Here is a 25,168-nt window from a genome sequence, read left to right on the forward strand (position 1 = left end):
AAGGGGGTGATGTTTGGACAGGAAGGCAAGAAAAAAAAAACTATGATTAAACATCCAACATGTTAGATATGACCCCATTCATGAGCATTTGTAAAATTATATGTGTGGGTTTATGTAAATATATATACTTATATGTTTTTAAATAACACTGAAACTTCATTTTGTTTGTTTTGGGATAAGACTGTGGAAAAGAACAACCATAAAAATCTTGAAAAACAGGGTTTTGTTCCTTTAAATCCTGTGCTAGCCTGCATTCATCCATCTTCTTCACGTTACTCTGAAAGTGAGGCATTTTCAAACAGAGGGAATAATGTTTGCTTGTTTGTTTAAAGATTTAATTAATTTATTTATTTGAGAGAGAGCAAGAGAGTCAAAGCAGGGAGGAGGGGCAGAGGGAGAGGGAGAGGCAGCCTCCCCGCTGAGCAGGGTGGGGTGGGGGGGATCTACCCCAGGACCCTGAGATCATGACCTGAGCCAAAGGCAGACGCTTCATACACTGAGCCAACCCAGGCGCCCTGGGTTTGTTTGTTTTAATTGGCTGATGTTAAACATGTATTCCCAGGGTGAACCCCCTCAGCTGTATTGCAGAACTATAGCTGCTGACATATTACTATAAAATACTGTAATGACCTGACCTTCTCATTTCAGAAGCTAAGGTTATGACAAATTTGTATGTATGGAAACAGAAACGGGAGCGTTTCACATTGGGCAAGATACTCTGCATGGTCGTATTTTAGCAACTGTTTTTAATTGTTTCTAATAATCATTTTAATCCTTGTTCACACTTGTTCACAGCAATAGTCACATGTCATTTCATGAGGTTCAGCTGTGTTTTAACTCCTCTCTGGTCTGCATTCCATGTTCTTTCCCCAGGGACACGTGCTCAAGTGAACCAACCAACAGAAAAGAACCATGATGGCGGGGCGCCTGGGTGGCTCAGTCATTAAGCATCTGCCTTTGGAGCAGGTCATGATCCCAGGGTCCTGGGATCGAGCCCTCCATCGGGCTCCCTGTGCCATGGGAAGCCTGCTTCTCCCTTTCCCACTCCCCCTGCTTGTGTTCCCTCTCTTGCTGTCTCTCTCTGTCAAATAAATAAATAAATAATCTTTCAAAAAAGAACCACGATGGTCGTACCCACATTTTTCCAGCAAAGAATTCCCCTAAGCCACTGTTCAGGAAATATAATTGTAGCAACAGCGTCTCTGGCCAGGAGCTCTATTTCTCATGGTAGAAGTTTACCATTACATCATACGGTGAATGAACACACTATTTAATTATTTAATTTTATAATAAATGAATAAATATTTTTTTGGAGTTTTAAAGTAAAAACCCACAAGATGCTCTCTTATTAATAAGAGAAAGTGCTTATTATGGCCAATGCAGACAGAGGCAGTGAGCATCAGGAGTGTACTCGGGACCCGACATGTGTCTGGATGCAGGCTGGTGGTGGCCAGTGTGCCCTCTGACTTACTCTCGTAGTGAATGAGGAAGCCCACGCTGGAGCGGCTATTGTCGGTGCTGAACAGCAGGTACATGAAATGCCCTGTGCTGATCAGGAACTGGGGAGCTTGTGTGCCATGGTACTCTCCGATCAGCGGGGATGAGTTGGCTGGCCCGTCTCGGACCTCCAGAGTGTCATAGTTGACTTCTGTCTGAAATCTGTGGAGATTTGTATCCAGTCAGAAAAGCAAAGCTGCATTAACTTATATACATTCCCCAAATATCTTCAATTCATTAATTTTGAACTGATGTGTATCACTATAAATAAAAGATTTAGAATTTTACAAACTTAAAAAAACACCCAGGCACATATGATATTGAAGCATCAGTTTTTCTAGAAGAAAAGGTACAGCCTAAACCTTTCCCTCTTAGAGAATACTCAGTCAGGTAACATCCCAAGCACAAAAGACTGCAGTCTTTCGCTCTAAAATAAAAATACTGTGAACCAGGTTAGTTTTTGGAGAGATGAAGAAAAGAAAGAAGGAAGGAATGAACGAAGGAAGGAATGAAGGAAAAAAAAGAAAGAAAAAGAAAGAAAGAAAGAAAGAAAGAAAGAAAGAAAGAAAGAAAGAAAGAAAGAAAGAAAGAAAGAAAGGAAGGAAGGAAGGAAGGAAGGAAGAAAAGAAAGAAAAAGACCACTAAATTAAAAAAACACCAATTAGTGCACAATCATTATGCATTTTCAAACTGTGTTTCATGATCCCCTGTTGAGCTTGATTATGGATACCTTGAAATGTGCACATGAAAAGATATGATCTCCTAAAGGAGCAGAATAATTCAAAATACATGGCAATACTTCAAATACTTTTCAGGAAAAAAAAATCCTGTGCCTTTTTAAGCTGCATTAACTCTTTCTGGACACTAGAAGATGATTTAGCACATTGCTGCTTCAGAAACGAAATGCTGCTTTAATGATTTGAACAGCTTCCAAAAAGTGCTTAACTTTTCTTTGAGAAGGACATTATGCTTCCAGAGAATCTGGCCTGATGTTATATTTATATACAGTCACAGCCACTTGGGTCCTCTTTGAAGCAATGAAGACACCATTCCAGGCACTGAGATAATTTTCTAAATGGGCCCATCTCGTCCTCAAAGAGCTAACCCGGTTTCCAAGTGTCCGGCTGTGCTCTCAGGGAGCAGCTTACGCCTTGTGAGCCTCTGATTCACTCAGCAACCTTCAGACTAAGACTTCTGTGGAAGCCTGTGTTATTATCCCCCATCCTCTGCATCAAATAATGCTGATGGAGAGGAAGAGCGAGGGCGAGTGCAGGCTCTCCTGGCTTCATGGCGTGGAACTGCAACAAAAGATGCTGAAAGCATCGGGCTCTGCCCTGATTCTCACTGAATCACATACACTCCCTTGGAGCAAATGGAGGACGATGATGCCCTATTCTTGCAACTAACTTAGGATGGCCCTGTGGCCCCGATCTTCCATAGAGAACTGGAAACACTTGCCATTTCCCATGACTAGGTCCAATGGGGTAGCTTCCTCTTTCAGTTTCTAAAGTGTCCTCTAAGGACCCTGTGGTTTCTCAGTGATCTGAATTTAAATTCAAGAGGTTTGGATAAAGCATGAAATAAATCTCATTTGAAAAATTTGTGCCACAGTCTTCACCTCTTCTTTCTGGAACAACAGCTAGGACAGAGAGAGTGCTCTTTCCAACAGCTGGGAGAGTCTGGGGCAGCCTTGGAGAGAGAACTCCAATCCTTTTCCATTATTGGGCAACCTGATGCACTTTGTATAACAATAACATCAGTAGGGACTTTTAAAGTCCTATTTACAAACACATGCTTTTATTAGGATGTCAGCCCTCTGCTGGAGACATAAACCTTTAAAGAGTAGTGTAATAATCACAAATGCCTGAGAATATCAGAAATACTGGCTCTTGTAAATGGAATTCAGCAAAATAATACAGTTCCACAATCTTGCAAAGACAAGATGGAGAAAAATTATATGTCTCTTTGTTCAGGCAACTGAAAATAGAGTGCTAATAACTTGTACCAGACCAGGATGTAAAGTCACAATTTTTACTAAATGATTTACATTCGATGTGATGCCAGGAATCAGGAAGTGCTTTGCTCTTCTCCCTCTCAATACCAGAAAGTAATGAAAATTAATAAGGAACCCAACTTAATTTACTGAATATTATAGAGTTAATTTTTTTTCTCAATGATTAAGTTTATATGCAAGGATCCATTCTGCAGCATATTGGATACATAAGCCAAAATTTTTATTTTATTCTGAGAGATGATCCTACTGGAGGTTATTATGTTAGTAGACACAATAAGATGAACAATTTCAAATACAAATAATGCTAAATGATAATGCAACTCCCACTAAAAATCTTCCTGTCTATATTATAATTAATAGAAAATTAGTGGAAAACAAACAAAATAATATAACAATGTTCATACACCTTGAGACACTGTAATATCCTGAATATTAAAACCCAAACTCTTTTAGTCAAGAAGAAGTTCCTTGTTAGAGAAAGCTTATGTTGCTCAGAGATTAAGCTTAAAACACCAAACAAATATGTCTCCTTCTATTTTAAGGCATACGCCTTTTTGAAAACATTTTTGGTTGTTAATCATCAAAGTGATTTTATTGCGGAGACAAATGGAAACACGTTTTATCATGGAGAATTCAAATAGCATGATTATTTTTTAAGATTATTGAATTCATTATCAAATAGCAAAGCCAAAGAGCATCGCAGTGGTAGAACCACTCATAGATCACTAATTTGTCACACACCCTGGTTTCAGCTCCACAGTCACTAGGACATGACACCATTTTCCTGGGCTGTCCCAGAAGGCACCTAAGGGACCAGGCAGGCTTCCATTTGCAATCAGAGTGTATTTTAGCCACCGGTCCAAAACCCAGAGGTGGACACAATGGCCAGCAATTGTGAGCTCTGAGGAATGATGATGTGGGATATCCCCTCTGTGAGGCAAGCCTTTGGAGAGGACTTAGCTGCAGCCCTAGAGGGTCAAGTTCAAGAAGAACAAAACTGATCAAGCAAATGCCTATTTCTTTTTAAGTGAATTCCTTTGGGGGCACCAACCAAGAACTGTCCTATTTCTAAGTCTCACTATCTACTTAAGTAAACACACTGGACATGCACGGGTCGTTAGGTCCAAATTAAGGAAGAGAAAGAACGTCTTTTTCTTACCTATCAAAAGTTATTTTGATAGAGTGTCCTGGTTTTGCTTCAATGATCCATTCACAATTTAAAGAGTCTTTATAATATCCTGGCCATCCAGGAGGTAAAATGAGTCCACTGGAAGCAGTCAGGTGTCCACCACACGGGGCTGAAAGAGGGTTCAGGTGTCAGCAGATCCTATCGAATACGTGGGAATGCACCACAGCAGTGCCTGCGGTGGCAGGAATGTGCTTCTGTCTTCACGACTTCCTGTTTTCAAGTATTCACACTAAACATATTCCCAAGGACATGGCATTTATTGAAAGCAGAGCACATCTATCCCACATCCAGGCATTTATCCTCAACCCGCAGAAAAGTTCCTATGACCTGAAAAGGTCCAGGCATAAGTACAAGATGAATGACTCCCATAAACTGTCACATCCAATCGTCATAACGAATTCATGAGTGCATACCCTTGATATCCGTATTTCATATGTGTCTGTAATTCCACAAACATCTATTGATTAGCAAACAAAATTGCTTCACACCTGAACAGAAATACCCTGTGGTGTGTGTGTGTGTGCATGCGCAGATACTATATTTCAATGATGCGTGTTGTGCTTATTCAGTTTGCGATGTGTTTATTTTATTAACATGACTTGCCACCTACATCATACTAAATTATTAATGAATGTTAGGGAACAAAACAAAATTTCCAAATTCAATAAACATAGAATTAATCTGCATCAGTCCTTTTGAATGATCCATAATTATAAAGAAGAAAAGAAGTTTCAGGAAGGTATGTGCTTGGTGCTCAGGAAAAGGGGTTTTACATTTCTGTATAATCTACAGGAATTTTTAAATAATGACATATATTTAATATGTTTCTTCCCGGACACATATTTTTTTTCAGTTTTTTCTTCTCAAAGTTTTTTGCCATCTTTGTAATCAAATTTGTAAATGTATAGATATCAAATAAAACATAAAAATGTCCCAAGTTAAAAAAGTCATTTTTGAAAAAAATATGCCTTTTATGAAGAAATAGTCATAATGCAATAAAATGCTGAAAAGTTGTACACCATTTCAACCAGGTTTTGATGCTGAAGAAAAACATCTAACAGAGAAATCTATAAAGGTAATTGTGGTGGCTTCATTTAGAATGGAATAATAAAAGGAAAAAGTATACATTTATGAAAAGTGTATGACTACATATTGGAATGTCTCAAATACTTTTGAAATAATGTTCTGAGATTTTACTACTATGAGTAACTCTTTGCTATTAGAACATTACATTATGCAAAGCAGGATACAAAATGATAATAAAGCATATTCTAAATTTAATTTAAAAAATGGTTCCGAGTAAAGGGGGGGTAGAATTTCAAAAATATGTTAATGGCGGATAACATGGACGATTGCTGGGCAGATCATGTTTTTCTTAATATAGTTTCTTTTCTAAATCAACTGTGACAGGTGGGCATTATTCCTAGAGTTAGATATAACAGCAAATCAGAGTCATTTTGATGACCTTGAGTTCTTGAAGAAAATTTGCATTACTTTATGTAATCATAATTTTAAAAACAACATATTTTTACTAATTAACATGAGGAATTTTTTCTAGTTAAGTCCTTCCATTCATATTTTTAGCCTTTATTCTCATGCTTCTTGACATGTTGTAGCAAATCCTTTTTAGAAGATGACATAAGCAAAAATAAACAATTTTACTTATGTCATGTTTTACTATCCAAGGATACCATATAAGAAATACATACAGGGCGCCTGGGTGGCTCAGTTGGTTAAGCGTCTGCCTTCGGCTCAGGTCATGATCCTGGAGTCCCGGGATTGAGTCCCATATCGGGCTCCCTGCTCAGCAGGGAGTCTGCCTCTCCCTCTGACCCTCCCCCCTCTCATGTGCTCTCTCTCTCTCTCATTCTCTCTCTCTCAAATAAATAAATAAAATCTTTAAAAAAAAAAAAAAGAAAGACATACAGCAAATGTAGATTTTTTTGTTGAGTTTGCTACATGAGACCTTTCTAAATCTGTGTGAACTGTTTTATTTTTACAAGTCTTACTTCCCATCTAAATACAAACCTGTATATTTCCTTCATTTCAGTAAAGCTTTTTAAAAATTTTTTTAAAGATTTTATTTATTTATTTGACAGAGAAAGACAGTGAGAGAGGGAACACAAGCAGGCGGAGTGGAAGAGGGAGAAGCAGGCTTCCCGCCGAGCAGGGAGCCTGATGCGTGGCTCGATCCCAGGAAGCTGGGATCATGACCTGAGCCGAAGGCAGACGCTTAACGACTGAGCCACCCCGGCGCCCAGCTTTTTAAAAATTTTGAGTGGTTATATTTCTTGGAATGTGCCAACATTGTCACACATCACTATTATTTTGTTAATACCCTGTGTGACTTGACAGCTTTTACTGGGGCTCCATCCAGGACCCTGGGATCATGACCTGAGCTGAAAGCAGATGCTTAAATTTATAAATTTACAGTTATGTTAGACTTTGTATCACTTTATTCTGATGAAATAGATGTTTACATTTTTATATTCTAGGTCAACAGAATTAAACAACAAAATATATTAAATGATGAAGTCAAGTTTGCCGTATCAGCCAGCTTAGATTACATCATGGTGTGGTAACAACTCCACAATTGTACTAGCTGTGATGAGAGAGATTCATTTCTCACAGGCTACATATCCAAGGGCTCCTTTCTTTTTCTTTCTTTCTTTCTTTCTTTTTTTTTTTAGATTTTATTTTTACTTTCCACCCAACATGGGGCTCAAGCCCATGTCCCCAGAGGTCCAAAATCTCACACGCCACCCACTGAGCCAGCCAGGGGCCCCTAGGAGCTTCTCTCTTGAACTAGTCTTGCAGGAGGCAATCAAACATATATTCATACATTGAATATATCACTTCCATTCATTCTTAACTGGCCAGAATCTGGAACAGGTTTCATCAAATCCAAGGGGGACAAGAAACACCCTCCTGCTTAGTGGAAATTCAGATTACCCGGGGGAGGTCACCAAGGATGTTCCTATTCACAAGGGTGAAATAGTGAATGAGGTCTTTAGAACGCAAACTCTTGGATTCACTGAGTATTTGCATTGATGAACTACCTGAAATTGTATTTCTAAAATAAGCCCATCTTGATTACATATATATTTTTACTATAGCTTTATTATTTCTTTATTATTATTTTTAAGATTTTTATTTATTTATTTGACAGAGAGACACAGTGAGAAAGGGATTCAAGCAGGGGGAGTGGGAGAGGGAGAAGCAGGCTTCCCGCCGAGCAGGGAGCCCGATGTGGGGCTCGATCCCGGGACCCTGGGACCATGACCTGAGCTGAAGGCAGACGCTTAATGACTGAGCCACCCAGGAGCCCCATATAGCTTTATTTTTTAAATGTAATTATCTGGCTAGGGTGTATTACACTTAACACTGGCTTTATAAATGGTATGCGTGAGTTAGCCCATTTTTGCATTACCTGTTATAGTGTTCCCCATGCTCAACTTCTCTGAACTTGGAAGATAGAGAACTTCCTCTCGCAACTCTCTGGTGCCTGTATCTTTCTCAGTGTCCAACCTTCAAACTTTTTTCAAATCTCTTTTTAGGTATTTTGTTTATTTATATTTTGCACTCATTATCTGAGTCACTGAGTAATTTATATTTTGCTAGGAAATCACCAATTTCATTGAATGTTAAAATTAGTTGCCATAGAGTTGACGATGTGCTCTTGTACACTTACCCCTCCCCAATTAACTTGTGTTTTTAGTGACAATGAGCTGCACTGAAATTTATGGGCAGGCTAGAGGCAGAATGAATAAGTAGAGATAAATCTTTTATACAGAGGCCAAAAAATTTATACCCATGATGTGCTGGCATCCAGTAAATTCTGCCAGAATAAATAAACATAATTTTTAAGGAAATTGCTTTATTGTGAGCCTTTCACTCTTTATGTAAAATTATTATTAGTGATAATAACATTATTTTATTATTATATTGAATTATTATTTTTGTAACCATAGTTAGTTTTCTTCTATTTTGCTAAATACCTATAATCGTCTTTTCTCCTAATTTTCTTATCAGAATCACAGAAGCTTTGTCTATTTTATTGATATCAAAAAATAATTCACTCATATTATTCTTTCTAATATTTGATTTTTATTAATATAATATTCAATTTTTTTTCCTTAACTTGTTAACATTAGCAATAAGTTCCTTTCCTTTGGGCTTTCTGTTTGATACCGGGTCATTTGTCTCCTAGCATAGGCTTCCTTTCTCATGTTATCATAATAGAAAGTGTTCCCATCAACAGGGTTTTTGGGTAGCATATGCCTTCAGGCTTGAGGCTTTATGTTTAGAGTACCTGTCTGTGGTTCTTTTGGTATCATATGTTTCTGCTATAACTGGCATATGATCAGCACATGTGGCCTGGACCTTATGATCAATTATAGAATTGATTATAACAAGTAATACTTGAGAAAAACAAAAAATGTGTATACTCTCTAAGGAACTTGAGATTCCTTCTGTGTCTCTTCAATTAAATGTGCTTGTGTTACTAAATCTTTCATTTCCCATTTGATTTTTTCCAACTAGATCTACTTGATTCTAAAAGGAACATTTCTACTTCTCTTCAGCAAGGACATCAGTTGGGGTATCTACTTAGTTATATTATCAGAGTATCTATGTATACTCTCTGAGATTCACCAGGGCTCAATAGTTGGGTTTCTCAGGATGAGTAAATTAAAAAAGAAAAAATCTCTTTCACCATTAACTAGTCCTTTGTGTTAACAGTTTTCTGTGTTAACCCATAGCTGAGTTTTGATTGAACTTCTCTGAAGGTCCTTCCAAATAATGAGAGAATGGTCCATTCACATTTAATAGGATACTTTCTCCTGCTGTCTGACTTTATTTGGAACATCACCTGCCACTTCTTAGAGCCACTTCCTTCCCCTGACCGTGCTGATGAACCTACTTGCCTTGCAGCTTGTAACACATCTGCACACAGCATTTTACAGGTAAGCACACCAAAGACAGGGAGAATCATGGCCGGGAGAGAGCACGGACTAGAAAGTACTCTTTTTTTTTTTTCTTCCAACTTCTTTCTTATGAAATTACCCATGCTCCACAGCCAGTAATGATAGGCTTGGGGGGAGCAGTACCAGCAAATATATACACATAGGAACTGTCATTGGCTCAAGTGATACTTGAGCACCCACGAGTGTAGGTTTACTTATTTATACAGGATAATTACCCACCTATTTATTAATGCTAGATACAATGTAGCATTTAAAACCTATACATGTAAAATATGTGATAAAAATAGGTAAGAATAGGAATCCTTCTAGTGTACTCTTGCCCTTCAGTTTGTCAATTTCCTGCCCCCCACCCCGTGGGTCTCATCGTCCACCAAACTTAGTACTTCATGAAAGTGTGAAAGTGAGAACATCTTTATGGAGCTTTCACACAATCCTGACCTTTAGACGAAGAATGCTAACTTTGATAGTTGGGTTGAGGGATAGGGTTGTGAGGCACGAGCCCACTCCACCACACCGCTCGTTAGCTGGCTGGAGAGTTTATTCTTCCACGTTTAGATTCCGGTTCTGCTTAGACTGCCTGCATGCGAATGTTAGGTTGATCATTCTTGAGAGAAGAGAATCACATCACCTTCAACTCTAGGTTATATTTGACACATTCTTTTGAATTTACTTATTGTAAAATAAACACCTACTGACTGAAGACAACTGAGAAAATAAAAAACAGTGGAAAAAAATCACCCAGCACTGTGACTAACATTTTGGTGTATACTCTCTTTTCGGGCTTTTAAAAATTATTATTATCATGAGACATTTAAATATTTATATGTTTAAAATGGCATATTACAACACAAGTGGTCATATTATCTGGTTTTTCACATGATAATATATGCTGAACATCTTTGATGTTACAGTATTTGTTTGTGGTGTATGTGTCCCAGTGTATGAATGTGTGATAATTTATTTAACTGATTCTCTGTTGTTTAAAACTCAAAAAAGCATTCTTGAAAAAAAATAATCTTTTCAGAGTTGGTTGAATATGGCCTTACAACCAGAAATACAATTTATAGCTCAAAAAGTAAGAAAAGAATTAAGACCCTTAATGTGAATTTACACTATGATGCCATAATTTTATACCCTCAATGGCATGGCCAGAAAATGTCAGTTATTCCTCAACCTTACCAATAATTCATCTTATTAAGGTGTTCAAATCTTTGCCCATCTGGTGACAGAAATGGTACTTTACCTTTACATTAAAATTTGTATTTTTTTGCCCATTTGAAAAGACTACATACTATATGATTGTAACTGTGTGACATTCTGGAAAAGACAAAGCTATAGAAATAGTAAAAAGATCAGTGGCTGCCAGGGTCTGGGTGTTGGGGGAAAGGTGAACAGGTGGAGCACAGGATTTTTAGGGCAGTGGGACTACTCTGTGTGATATTACAATGATGGATACATGCCATTATGCATTTGTCCAAACCCACAGAATGTACAATGCCAAGAGTGACCTATAATGTAACGATGGACTCTGGGTGATGATGATGTGTCACTGTGGGTTCGTCAATTGTAACTAATGAACCATCTGGTGGGGATGTTGTTCATAGTGGGGGAGGTTGTGCTTGTGTGGAGTCAGGAGGTATATGGAAAATCTCTATATCTCCCATTCAATTCTGCTGTGAACCTAAAATTGTTCTTTAAAAAAGTCTATTTAAAAATGTATTTCTTGGGGCACCTGGGTGGCTCAGTCGTTAAGCATCTGCCTTCGGCTCAGGTCATGATCCCAGGGTCTTGGGATCAAGACTCGTGTCAGGTTCCCTGCTCCACAGGAAGCCTGCTTCTCCCTCTACCTCTGCCTCTGCCTGTAGCTCCCCCAGCTTGTGCTCTCTCTCTCTCTGTCAAATAAATAAATAAAATATTTAAAAAATGTATTTCTTGGTATTTACTGGAGGTAACTTTTTTACAAAAGTTTTTCTTAGCTCAATTTGTATGGGCCTTTGGATAGGGTGTGAATATATATTCTAAGTAACTATTTTTCATCTGAGTAAACATTAGAGGTGATATGCTCCTTATTTGGCATCCACCCCCCAGTTTTCTTACACAGTTAACCAGAGTAGAAATGTCAAGAAAAAAATTAGTTAGGTAGTATTTATATCAGCTACATTAAGGGCAATAAGACAGCATTGCTACTAAAAACTATGCCCTTGTTATAGGCTGAATTATGTCCCTCCAAAATTTGTATTTGGATTTTTCATTCCAGCAGCTGAAGATGTGACCTGTTCAGAAAGAGGGTCCTTTTAGATGGAATTAGTTGAGATGATTTATCAGCATGGCTCTGCTCTAATGTGACTGGTGTCATGAGAAAGAGGGGAAATTTGGACACAGAGGTGCTCTCACATGGAGAAAGTAGGGATGATGCTTCTGCCAGCTGAGCAACGCCAGAGACGCCAGCCACCCCCAGAAGCTGGCGGAGAACCAGAACAGATTCTCCGTCTCAGCTCAGTGGGAACCAGCCCTGCTGATACCTGCTCTTGGACTTCCAGCCTCCAGGACTGTGAGACGCTCAATTTCTACTGTTTAAGCCTCTGAGTCTGCGGTGATTTTGATCGTAGCCCTAGGAAACCAACATGGTGGTCTGTCCCTTTGTTTGTGAAGTTCGATGCACCCATCTCAAAGGAAAATAACGCAAATGATAGGAGACACTCACCTTCACAGCGAGGGACAGTGGAGCTCCAGACGACATTCCCGTCCTGCAGAATGCAAGTGATGGACTCCGACCCCTGGGTTTTGACAAAGCCATCATCACAATGGAAAGAAACCGAACTCCCCAGTAGAAATCTGTCACCAAAACGTCGTCCATTTATGGGAATGCCAGGATCGTGGCACTCATTCTGACCAAATGCTAAAAGGAAAAAAAAACAAAATTGAATAAAGATACTTGAATATTAAGTATGTGTATTTAAAAAGAAAGAAAGCCTACTAATAAAGCAATTTGTTGTTCTAAATTTCAGTTATACATTTATAGATCGATAAATAAATGCATTAAACAAATAAGATATTGATATCTAGTAAGACAAGAGAGAGAAAGAGAAAGAATAGTTGGATAAATACATACAACTATCATTATTATCACATTTCACAGTGTGAAAGCACTTTTCGTATGCGCTAAGAAAAACCATAAATATGGCAGTGCTGAAGGGATTTTGGTTCAGACACATCTGGGTTAGAATCCTGTCTCTTGTGTTTTCTAACTGCCCTTGGGCACATACTCTGATGATCTAATTAGAAATCCTAATTTACAGATGAAGAATATTGAATCTATATCCTAGTATTACTGTAATATTAAATGAAATAATTACTGGCGAATCCTAAGCACAGTTTCTAAGAGAAGTAGGCAGCCTGTAAAATAGGATTTATAACTCATCTTTAACATTATTACTTTATTTTATTCCCTTAACAATACATGTAAGTAGATGTTCTTAAATACAATCTGGTTTGCAAATGAGGACCCTGAGACAAAGAAAATAGCCCTGTTATCAAAATTCACTAAGTATATACAAGTGTTGGTGTTCTAATCCATGGCTCCAAACCCCAAATGCCTCAATCCTTTTTACTACACTATTTTGTTGCATGGAGGATGTGTGGATGGATGGATGGATGGATGGATGGATGGATAGATGGAAGGAAGGAAGGAAGGAAGGAAGGAAGGAAGGAAGGAAGGAAGGAAAATCAGAGAAAGAGAAGACACATGAGAGCTAATCCCTACCATAAGGCTGACTGAGACACCAACCTAAATGGAATGATGTAGTCTTTAGGTTGACGGGACAATGCTATCTAATTGCACTACTCTCATTATGCTATGAAGTGTCAGCCTGAGCCCCACACACCACATATATGTAAAAGGGGGCCTGAAAGTGGTGTGGGGGAAGCTTGCTTACTGGTGTAAGTGATGTTGAACCCCCTGCCGGTTGTAGAGTGGTCAGACTGGAATTCCAAGCGGACTATGTGACCGCTGCTGGCCAGCTGTGAGGGCACCTCATGGCCCGAGAAGGTGCCCAGGACAGTGATATCAGAAATCCCATCATCTTTGATCGCAAGGAAATCAAACTGGGGTTCCACGTCAAAATCATTAAAGATGAGGTGAATTCTGCTTCCTGGTTCGGAGATGATCAACCAGACACAGTTCATGTTGTTGCCGTATTCCTCCGGGTAATTGGGTGAGAGAATAATTCCTGATGATGCGGTAAAGTTGAAGAAACATGAAACTGTGAAGACACAAACACGTTTTCAAACAATTTTGCACACAAATAACCAGCCACATGGAACTAACTAATGGCGACCTATTCAGAAGGCAATCCACACCTGCAGAGTTAGGATCGTCCAACTGTTTTTGAATTGGTAATTCTGTACCATAACATCCCTTCTTTCCCTAAATTGTAAATAGAATATTTCATGGTACACACCACAATCAGAGCCCGCACATAATCGAGTATAGGCTTGACTCAGAAATGATCCAAGCCGAGTTCACGGACACCTGGGGCAAATATCAGAATTTCTAGTTATAGGTTTCTGCCTTTGGAAGAGCAAACATTAATATGAAAAGATGTGTTTGTGTTACAGGAGCAATTTCCAGAAAATAATACTGGGTCTGTTTAGTCTTCTAGGATAATTTTTCCTTTATATTTTATGTTTGCCTTTAAAGTGCATTTTTTCAAATTATTAATTTTTTATTAGTTATAAGGTAACGATTAATAAAAAATAACTCAGAAAATCAGACCATGTGTTGGGTGGATAATACAAAAATCTCTCAGAACATTTATCTTTTAAGAGTGTGTACTTAAAATCAGTTTACATATATACATATATAGAGAGAGGACACCTGTTGGATTTATCTCTAGGGTGTGGCTTTGCTTTTTATTCCATATAATTCCATATTTGTCTTTCAGGTTTCATGTTACATTTGTTACAAAAATGCTACATTTAGTTACATGCTACATATAGTTACCAAAATATCTTGCTTTTAAATCACCATGAAGTACTTTGTTTCGATTTGTTAGAATCTTTTACTTAGAGGAAGCAGGCAGTTCTCTGAACCCTAGGCTGATGCTACCCACACTCACAAGTGGTGTTTGCATGCTAGCACATTATCAAAGTCCTCAAGTCCATTACTGGAGGACGTCTCAGACCAACCCGCTTCAGAAGCTCTGGAGGGAAGCAAGGCTTCTGTAAGCATGGTCTGTTCTTGCTAGCAGAGAGCTCTCAGCTACATTTTATGCAGGAGATGGAACAATACCATGGATTAGTTTTACCTGAGTGAGCAAAGCAAGGAAGTTAGTGTTTGAGAACGCCCATTCTTTTTTGGTCGATGAAGCACTCTCCAGAGGTTCTGAATGTTGCCCCCTTTCTAGGTGCACCTGCCTCTTTCCTTCTTTCTCCCCAGACCTGGCAGTCATAGGATGGAACAGCCCCGTCTGGGCACAGTACTCACATACACAGCTGGGCTTGTTGCCAGACCACTGGTTGTTCTGTTGGCACGTGATCACCCGCTCTCCCACCAGCTCAAAGGCTGCCTGGCACTCGAACGTCAGCGTGTCCCCATGGAGGAAGCTACTGCCAGCCCGCTTCCCGTAGGCGGGGACACCAGGGTCCCCACATCCTCCCTTTTCAATTTCTGAAAATGGGAAAGAAAAATGAACCATGAAGAAAAAATACACAGTGAACATTTTTTTCTAACAATTTATAAAGTGAATGAGTGGTTACTTTTTGCTGGTTGAAACATAGCTTTTGTTAAAAGTTTCAAAAGGATGCTCTGTTCATCTAACATTTAGTTGCAAAAGCCTGAAAAAAAAGGTGTAATTTAAATTGAGAGAAAGGTACTTAATTTATTGTCTTTTAAGGGAGACGAATGGCTACGCAGATGTGTTGGCGACACGAATGTTATGATTAATAGATGCGTCTTCCTGGCCCACACACTTCCTACATGTTGTCCAGGATCACTGCCATTAAAATGTAAATACCAATTCTGTTTTAATCTATCTTTTTTTAATATAAACCATATAAGTAAGATTGTTCATTCACTACTAAATATTTAAATCAATAAATCCATTTGAATATTCTTTCCCTTAATCTTAAAACTCATTTATGAAACAAAATGAATATATTAATGGTCTTCAGACAGAAAGAAACTATGCAGAACCAAGCCCCTTTGCATTAAAACATGTTGGATACAAAGGCAACAAAACCGTCCATATATTTCAACCTTTGGTCTGTCTTAAATGCTAACTACACAGAATGTATTAAATAAAATGTTTCTTATTTATTCATACAAAAAATATGTTTTGAGGGCCAACTATGTGTCAGGCACTGTTCTAGGTAACCAGTTACTGAACAAACAAGACAGAATTCTCCCACTCTTGGGGCTCACATTATATGGAGGGAAACAATAAAATTTTTTAAATGTATATGATTTCTGATCACCATAGGTGGTTTGAAGCAAAATGAAGAAGTTCAAAGGATTACAGAATAATGGATGAGGGAGGAAACAAAGTATAAATCAGCCTCAAAGGAAGTCTGAAATCAGCCCTTCTCAGAGTTACCAGCCCAGTGTGGTTGGCTCTCATAGTTGGAAAGGAAGGGAGGGACCCCCCCACCCCGAGCAGCCCGTCAGGTTTTTGTGCAGAGTGGTGTGGGAAGAAGGCATGGCAGGGTTTTAGGATGAGACATGACATGATCTGAATATAAGTGTAAGAGATTGCTCTGCAGGACTGGTGAGTGGAGGAAGGGAGAAAAGTGAGTTTCAACAGATACAGGACGGTTTCCATGCACACATCAAAAATTCATCTACTGGTCCTCCTGCTGAAATTCTCCATGGGCTTACTCAATTATCTTGTAGTGACCAAGCACAAACTCAAATTCAGGTTTTATTAGCAATCTAACCACTTGTGAATCAAATTCACAATTTTGGGGATGTTTGTAGAATGGCTCAGGACTGAGTTTCTGGATGGTCTATGGTGTGAGGAACAGACACATGCCCAGAGACTGACCCAGGATGGCTTTTTTTACTTGAGAGGAGAAACTTTACTTGAGTGTTTAGCCATATCAATGAAATCAACCTGTAATATCATAATGGTATCAAGATTTTCAATAGATAGGGTATCAACACATCTGTTTTCTCAGGCAGAATTGCAAAAGAAACAAAAGCAGGGTTGGGTAACAGGTTCTGTGAGCTCCGCTAACCTGACGGCTATCAGATAAAGAAGGTGACCCTTATGCTAATGGTTACATAAGAACAAAAGTGTTCCTGCACCTAACACAGGCCAAAGAAACCTCCAGAGAACGCGTCTCCTTAAGGATAGACCTTGGAGTTCAAGTTGCTGGCCTTGACTTGAACAGAGCTAAGAGTGGATTTACTTGAATTTAACACTTGGGATGCCTTGAATCAAGTTTTTTTTTTTTTTCCCATTTATAAAAGGCAGTTCATATCAATGGTTTATAACAGAAAAGAGCTTGCATTTGGCGTAGCCTCCCAGTTGGGTAGGGGTCTGGGCACCCCACAGTCCTGGCAAAGACACAGTGCTGAGGTCAGGAATCAGGATGTCAGACTTGGTGTTGAGCCTCTCGGGCTTTGCCTGGCCACCATAAGAAATTTAGTCTTTCAAAGTCTCATTTATATATCCTCAGCGACCACTTCCTATCTCCAAGGACAGCTGAGGGACTTAAACAATGTAATTCACATAAAGTACCCAGTATACAGGGCTCGAAATATTAGCCATTACTATGATTGTTAGTAAACCTTAGACTTCTAGAAGTTTGTTCGGCCTCCGTGATACTGAAATTCATAATTTCTTCTTACAAGGAAATAAATTACAGCATGTGGAATAATACAATTTTCTACATTGAGTCTGAGAACTCCTGACTGCAGAGTGCTCAGACATAAAAACTGCTGTTGTTTGACACCCAGCGTGGATGTGGATGAAGATCTGCCCGCTCCTCATGCTGAGGGTCAAGAACATGCTGTGGTCACATATTTCCACCAAAGATGCTGATGTTCATGGGTCCAGATATCTGCAAGGGCTCTGTTGGCCTGGAACACAATGGGCTGTCTGACACATCCATTATTAGGTGCTCTGCAGAGACTAGTGACTAGCGATCAGGCAGCGTGGTCTGGTATCAGTAGGTGTGTGTGCAAATAGGTCTCACCCTTCAGCCATAGAAGAAATAGGTACATGGTTCCTGATTAGATCTCCAATGTGAAACCTCATGTGGGGGGCTCCAGGGGGACGTTCTGCACTCCTGACCCCTACACACCTTGCCCACTCCTGTCCCCCCAAGGAGCGTGACAAAATCCACAGATTTTGAAATTTCCCTTGGAGGGCACATTGCCTTCACTTGAGAACCTGCCTCTACTTCACGTATGTTTTGAACTAGGAGAACAAATGAAAGATGAAGAATCAGGTTGACATTGATACAGTAACTGCATCAAACCTCTTTCCATATGTAATGGAATGTAAGATGTCAAAGATGACTCAAAGATGACCCTGAGATTCTTTTTTGGAAATATATACTAGAGTTTGCTATCAATTGACAGATTGAAGCCCCTAGAGAAAAAACAAAAAAGTTGGTCAAAATATCTCTTTCAGATTAGCAATCTAGAAATGGGATTTGATAATTAGGGCCCAAAGAAAATACTCGGTTGTGATAATATCCTCACTGCCTCTCTGATCCTGTTCATTCAGCAGCAGGGAAGATTTACATATCAGTCTACTGGGGACTCCATAATGTTCCTGTTGATATGCTTTTCTTTTTCTTTGACAATGACCTTTAAAAGTACTTAATAATATTATTTTATTATCATTTTTTATATTAATTTCCCTGAGTTTTATGAAGTGTTTATTTTTGAATGACATTTAAAAATTGATCTAGGGCACCTGGGTGGCTCAGTTGGTGGAGCAACTGCCTTCGGCTCGGGTCATGATCCTGGAGTCCTGGGATCGAGTCCCGCATCGGGCTCCCTGCTCAGCGAAGAGTCTGCTTCTCCTTCTCCCTCTGACTGTCCCCCTCTCATGCTCTCTATCACTATCTCTCTCAATAAATAAATAAAAATATTTAAAGATTTTATTTATTTATTTGAGAGAGAGAGAATGAGAGATAGAGAGCACGAGAGGGAAGAGGGTCAGAGGGAGAAGCAGACTCCCCGCTGAGCAGGGAGCCCGATGTGGGACTCGATCCCGGGACTCCAGGATCATGACCTGAGCCGAAGGCAGTCGCTTAACCAACCGAGCCACCCAGGCGCCCTAAATAAATAAAAATCTTAAAAAAAAAAGATTTAAAAAAATTGATCTAAAATATTTAAAGTACTTTGACATCACATGTTCACCATTCATCTCTAATACATTTTATTTTTATTAGATATATTATGCCTGTAAATGTTTATATAATAAATGAGTAATTGGATTCACAATGTGCTCTTTTGATGTATCTGAGCCTTTTTGTTTTTGGTGACATATCAGTATTAGATGACATAGGAAGCAAACAGCAAGACTGACGAGGGAGCCTGGTGGCCTGTTTCAGGCATGCTCATGTGGTCTTTCTGGAGAGAATAAAATGTTTGCATAAACAGGATTATCACTCTGGGCTAGATACTGGAAAATAGAGGGGTGTAAACAGATTAGCATAGAAAGCTTAGAGGTAAATTTCTGAGAAAAGTCATGAGAAAGAGTAAGATGAACCATATGAACTTGTCAGTCAGTGGACAATTTTTGGTCTACAAAATGCAATTTCATTCAATTCAATGCAAGCCTCTTGAACCAGGAAACCACAGCTGCTCACCAACACTTACCTGAGGTGTGGCGCATTGTTAATGGAGACCTGGCTGATTATCCCTCTTTCTGTAACATCTTTGCACCTGTCATGACCCCAGCACAGGGCAGTAGAAGCACAGATGAACGAACGCGTGTTTCGGTCATAACTAAGTTCCCTGGGGCTCCTTCGCATAACTAAGTATCTTGGCTTTGTGTCCCTTATCAAACTCTACCCATACAATTTTTTGACATATTGGGGCCTCACTATTTTTGGTTTTCACTTCTTTATCTTCTCCTCAACACTCCAGGGGATGTCCTGTCTTTTTCCACCAGCCCACAGGACTGCACCTGAAGGTAGATCTAACTGTCAGGTGGAGTATGTCATAAAGAGACCAAGCAGTGTGCAACAGTGTGCATTTGCCAAATACTTTTCATGTCTTCAACTTAAATTTCTCCCACTCAAGCCAGAGGCTACTCAACAGTCCAGGATTTCTCATGCTACCAAGCTTTCTTCCATTTTCGTCTCCCCCATTGAAGACACCACTTCTCCTGTCATGGCATCCCCCTTTGCTAAAGTGCTTTCCAATTCCCACAGCCCAGATTTTGCTCCCTGTTTTAGAATTGATAGGTAGCTTTTCTGTAGAGGTTTTAGATCTAATCCAATCAGGACTGACTTTAGTTGTGAACTTGTCTCTCTACCCCATCGCACTGTAAATTCTTCCAGAATGATGACTAATCCATATCTTTCTTTGTATTTGCTAGTACTAAAAATAGTTCCTGAAACAAAGTGGATAGTGATTATGTTCTCTAAATGAACTTCTGAGATGTCTGACCAGGCTTAGGTACAGAGTTTCTAGCTATAACACAGGCTGCTGATTTTTTTTTCCCTACGAAGAGTTACTAGCCTTTGACCAATTTTTTAGTCTGTGACTAATATTTTTGAGCACAGTACATTGACTGTTCTAGCTATAAGGTCAAAGAAAAAAAAAAAAAAAAACAAATACCGAACAGACCAAGTCACTGATCTTGTGAAGTTTGTAGCTTAGGGCAGTCAGCCGAAAATAAACAGATAATACAAAATATATCAGACAGTGATAAATTCACTGAAGAAAGAGAAAGCAGTGTAAGAGGGAATGCAGAGTGGTAAGTGTTCTGTTTCAGGTGAAACATCCAGGGATGGTCTCTGAAATTCACATTTGAGCAGAGATATGAAGGGAGGACACATCCATGAGTATAAAAAAGCAGAATACTGCACATACAGTGAGCAAAACTAAACCATGGGGCTGAGTGAGGAATCTGTCTGGCAGGGCTGACAAACAGCTAGGGACCAAGTGTGACCACAGTCTGGTAATAAAGGGGGAGACAAGCAAAACAGAAAAACAATGAGGGGGCCAAGGACCAGGCAATGCAAGATTTCTAGACCTTGACTAGGATATTATTCTTTCATGCACTACTTTCATGCACTTTCATGCACTATTTACCCCAAAGATACAAATGTAGTGCTCCAAAGGGGTACGTGCACCCCAATGTTTATAGCAGCAATGTCCACAATAGCCAAACCGTGGAAAGAGCCAAGATGTCCATTGACAGACAAATGGATAAAGAAGCAGTGGTATATATACACAATGGAATATTATGTAGCCATCAAAAGGAATGAGATCTTGCCATTTGCAATGACATGGATGGAACTGGAGGGTGTTATGCTGAGTGAAATAAGTCAATCAGAGAAAGACATGTATCATATGATCTCACTGATATGAGGAATTTTTAACCTCAGGAAACAAACTGAGGGTTGCTGGAGTGGTGGGGGGTGGGAGGGATGGGGTGGCTGGTGATAGACATTGGGGAGGGTATGTGCTATGGTGAGCGCTGTGAATTGTGCAAGACTGTTGAATCACAGATCTGTACTTCTGAAACAAATAATGCAATATATGTTAAGGAAAAAAAAAAAGAAGAAGATAGCAGGAGGGGAAGAATGAAGGGGAGTAAGTTGGAGGGGGAGACGAACCATGAGAGACGATGGACTCTGAAAAACAAACCGAGGGTTCTAGAGGGGAGGGGGTGGGGGGATGGGTTAGCCTGGTGATTGGTATTAAAGAGGGCACGTTCTGCGTGGAGCACTGGGTGTTATACACAAACAATGAATCATGGAACACTACATCAAAAACTAATGATGTAATGTATGGTGATTAACATAACAATAAAAATTTTAGAAAAGGATATTATCCTTTCATTATGCTTTATGATAATCATGCTGTAAGAACTATAGAAACCACACGTGATGAGCAATTGTTTCTTAGTTTATTGTGAAATTGACAAGAACACCAATCCCAAATTATCATGAAGATTTTAACTTCTATCAACCTGTGTATATACGCTTGGTGGGCAACGTGTGTTACAGGAAAGGGAACTGCACAGAGAATCTAGGTTCAAGTCACAGATCTTTTATTTCATATTCATGGAAACTTGGATCTATTATTCACTTTGATAATCTTCCAAAAAAATTTGTGGAGCACAACTTATGTGCTAAGGTACTAGGCCCAAGAATAATTAATTACCTTCAATAGATCTCTATCTAGTACTTTGAACAGACTATGGATGAACATCATAGTACTCTTGGTGAGACATCTGTCATTTTGAAGATATTCTGAAGTTAGTACTATGCATCAAATGTCTTTAAAATAAAAATAAGCAGCCAAAAGGAAACTACACTCTGAACTTTTACATATTTTGTGTTCATCCCTGAATGTTTATCTTGTGGGTCATGCAAAACAAAGGTTACATTGAAACCACGGCAGTGATGCTCACATTGCAGTTAGGCTGGGTCCAGAGCAACTCAGCCAAGAGTAGAACCCAGGGAAGCTGCCTGAACTCAGGGACAAGAGAGGTGGTCCAGACTCAGTGACTGCCACCCTCCACGGGCTCAGGGACAAGAGAGGTGGTCCAGACTCAGTGACTGCCATCCACCCCCTGGGCCATAATGAGATGTTCCTCAGGACACATCCTACTTTGCAATATTAATTTCCATCATCTTACCCAACACCCAGCATTACTGGCCCCCTGGTTTCAAAATGAAACAAGTCCAAAAGAAAGAAGAAGCCCCTCACCTTTAGCACTTCAGGCAAGGCTACTCCTTACATCATTTAGTTATATATTATTGCCACAGAATGCAGAATCTGAGAATTTTCATGACACCTCTGTAGAACTATTTTTTTCCTGTTAAATAGGAAAGTTGACTTTCCTAGTTGAGCTTCGAGCTTAACACATTAACTATTGTATTTTAAAGGAATGAGGTGTTCTCAATTCTAGCAAAGTTCTCAATAGACCCCTCTTTTGCCTTGGCCTCTGCATTCTGATTCCCTAAAATCAGTGGTTCCCAGACTTGCTTACACATCAGCATCACATAGGGAGCTCCAACCCCTCCCAGTCACAAGTTCTAGTGTTTTCCAGTGGGGCTTTATCTACACTGCGAAGGCCCTGCCTAGGGAAGAAGGAGGAGTGGCTTCTAAGCAGGACGGGAGGCATTCCCTAGTCAGGAAAGAAGGATGAGAGGCTGCAGTTTTCAAGAGGATGCAGCACCTCCTGGGGAACATTTCAGAGGACAGCAGGGGGGCAAATAGTGAGCAGCCAGAATCTCAGCCTCCTCCCTCAAGCAGGACGCCTTTTCCTACCTAGCACATGTCAGCACCAGAATGTAGATACAAAAAGTACCCCCCCAAAAATGACCAATTTAGACTAACCTCTGGTAATACATATTTCATAAATAAGCACATCACATGCATGCTATCAAAGGGGAAACTGGAGTTCTTTCCCAATAATGGTCCTTAAGTTGGACTAAAGCAAAGATTTATGCATAAAGAGAAACACCAAAGTGGCATTATTATATTTGTCTATTTAAAAATAATCCCATGGAAATGATCCAATTGTGCAATGAATCTACCCATAAATTATACCCACACACAAAAACAGCTAGGTCATCTTGCAAGCTACAATAGTCTCTTTTTCACAGGTCAGAGTAAAGGTGTCACTAAGTATTGTGAATTTTGTTTTATTAGGATTGCCTTTGGCTGCTAGGAATAAAAAGTTTCAATGAACTCTGGCTGAAATTAATGAGTATTTTCTTTTCCTCATGTACCCAGAGGTTGGAAGTGCAGAGAGGCAGAAGGATTGCATCGGCAACAGAGTGTCTGGGCTTGCTGGCTGACATCTGGAGGGTTCTGTCTCTTGGGGCAAAGTGGCTGCTGAGTCTCAAGGCAGGAGGAAGTGGAGAGGCAAGTTTTCCCCCAAGGGCAGCAAGCTGGGTTTTTTCTTTTAAAAACAAAACAAAACAAAAACCAAAAAACCCAAGACCAAATCAAAACCAAGGTCATATCTAATGATTTCTGTTCATCCTGCTTTGTGTCTGACAGGTCACCTGGCCATTCCTACTACCTCTGAAAGATCCAGGAAATGTCATAGCAGACTCCACCATGAAGAAAAACAAAGGAAAATGGTTTCATTTCTTTTAATAAATGGTATTTGCATAGACAATCCACAACATCTGCCACAAAATGTTGGCAAAATTAAAAATTGAAATTAGTTCCTACCAAAAATATCATCTCAATGGGGGAAAAAAAATCACCTCTCAAAAACATCAAGCCATTTTTAATATGTTTGGCACTTTTCACCAGGACAGTGTTTAAAAATTTTGTTACCCTGTGTTAAGTTTTCAGGAAAAAAGAAATAGAAATAAGTTTTTAAAAATTATTTTGGGAATACGTGGGGAGTTAAAAAATTAAGGCAAATAAAAGTAAATGTGAGTGAGTATGACTAAAATGATTTTCATGTAGGTAGAAAAATGACAAATTGGGTAAAAGAAAAATAAGAGAATGCATCAGGATATAATGAATCAAAACTATTTTGGTCCTTTCTTATTCTTTCTTCATTCTGCCATAAAAATGAAGGAGATCCAAGGCTTTTGTTGGAGTAGGTGGCAATTTACAGGTACACTTTAACTGGCTAACTTCCAATTGATTTGTAATTTCATGGGCTTGAAAGCACATTTGGATAGCTGATCGTAAAGAAGAGAAAGAGGTGCATATCAAAGGGGGGGAAATGGCAATTTTAATTTTAGAAACTAGGGAATAGGTTTAATAAATTACTTGTCCTGTTACCAACTTTTTTCCTAAGGAGATTAGCCGTACCAACATGAAAGGCACCATTTTTCATAGGATTCCACATGCTTAGAGTTAGCAGCCCTAGAATATAAACTCACTAATTCTTCCAAGTGTGTTTCCTAGCCAGTTTTTCTCAGAGATAGGAAGCCACACTTGTTAGAGATAAATGTCCTATATCTGCTTTACTAAGATAGATATGGGATGTTAACTTCCTCCACTAAATATTGCTGAATATTATTTACTATGCAATACCAAAGATAAACATCCTATGTTTATTACATCTATTAAAATAAATAACTTATGCCTAGCTTACAAAAATTATTTTGTGATTGAAATGGGCATTTAGCAATGAATAAACATTTTCGAGGCCAATTTTTTTTTTCAACTTTGCTCTACAATTAGGCACAACATTTGGGCACTTGATTATCCAATTATCTGTGCATTACAGCAAACCCAAAATTGCTTCTGGAGAAGAATGTTGGCACGGCCCACGGGTATTTCATTAGGTCACCTCTTCAGTGTTGGCGTAT

At 39.2% G+C, this 25,168-nt stretch overlaps 1 protein-coding gene across 1 annotated transcript in view; it reads right to left on the reverse strand.

Annotated features, from left to right (window-relative positions):
* Positions 1–25,168, reverse strand: part of CSMD1 (CUB and Sushi multiple domains 1) — a 1,681,733-nt gene that overhangs the window by 373,458 nt on the left and 1,283,107 nt on the right. Inside the window, exons 16-20 of the mRNA XM_088021297.1 lie at positions 15,171–15,353; positions 13,621–13,947; positions 12,390–12,584; positions 4,671–4,809; positions 1,472–1,659 (exon numbers count right to left, since the gene is read on the reverse strand). Of these exons, the coding sequence (XP_087877423.1) occupies positions 1,472–1,659; positions 4,671–4,809; positions 12,390–12,584; positions 13,621–13,947; positions 15,171–15,353 (1,032 nt within the window). The remainder of the gene's footprint in view (positions 1–1,471; positions 1,660–4,670; positions 4,810–12,389; positions 12,585–13,620; positions 13,948–15,170; positions 15,354–25,168) is intronic.

Source organism: Eumetopias jubatus, unplaced genomic scaffold (assembly GCF_037043125.1).
Source record: "Eumetopias jubatus isolate StellerSeaLion01/CBP00866 unplaced genomic scaffold, mEumJub1_p1.0 scaffold_2, whole genome shotgun sequence".
Taxonomy (NCBI): domain Eukaryota; kingdom Metazoa; phylum Chordata; class Mammalia; order Carnivora; family Otariidae; genus Eumetopias; species Eumetopias jubatus.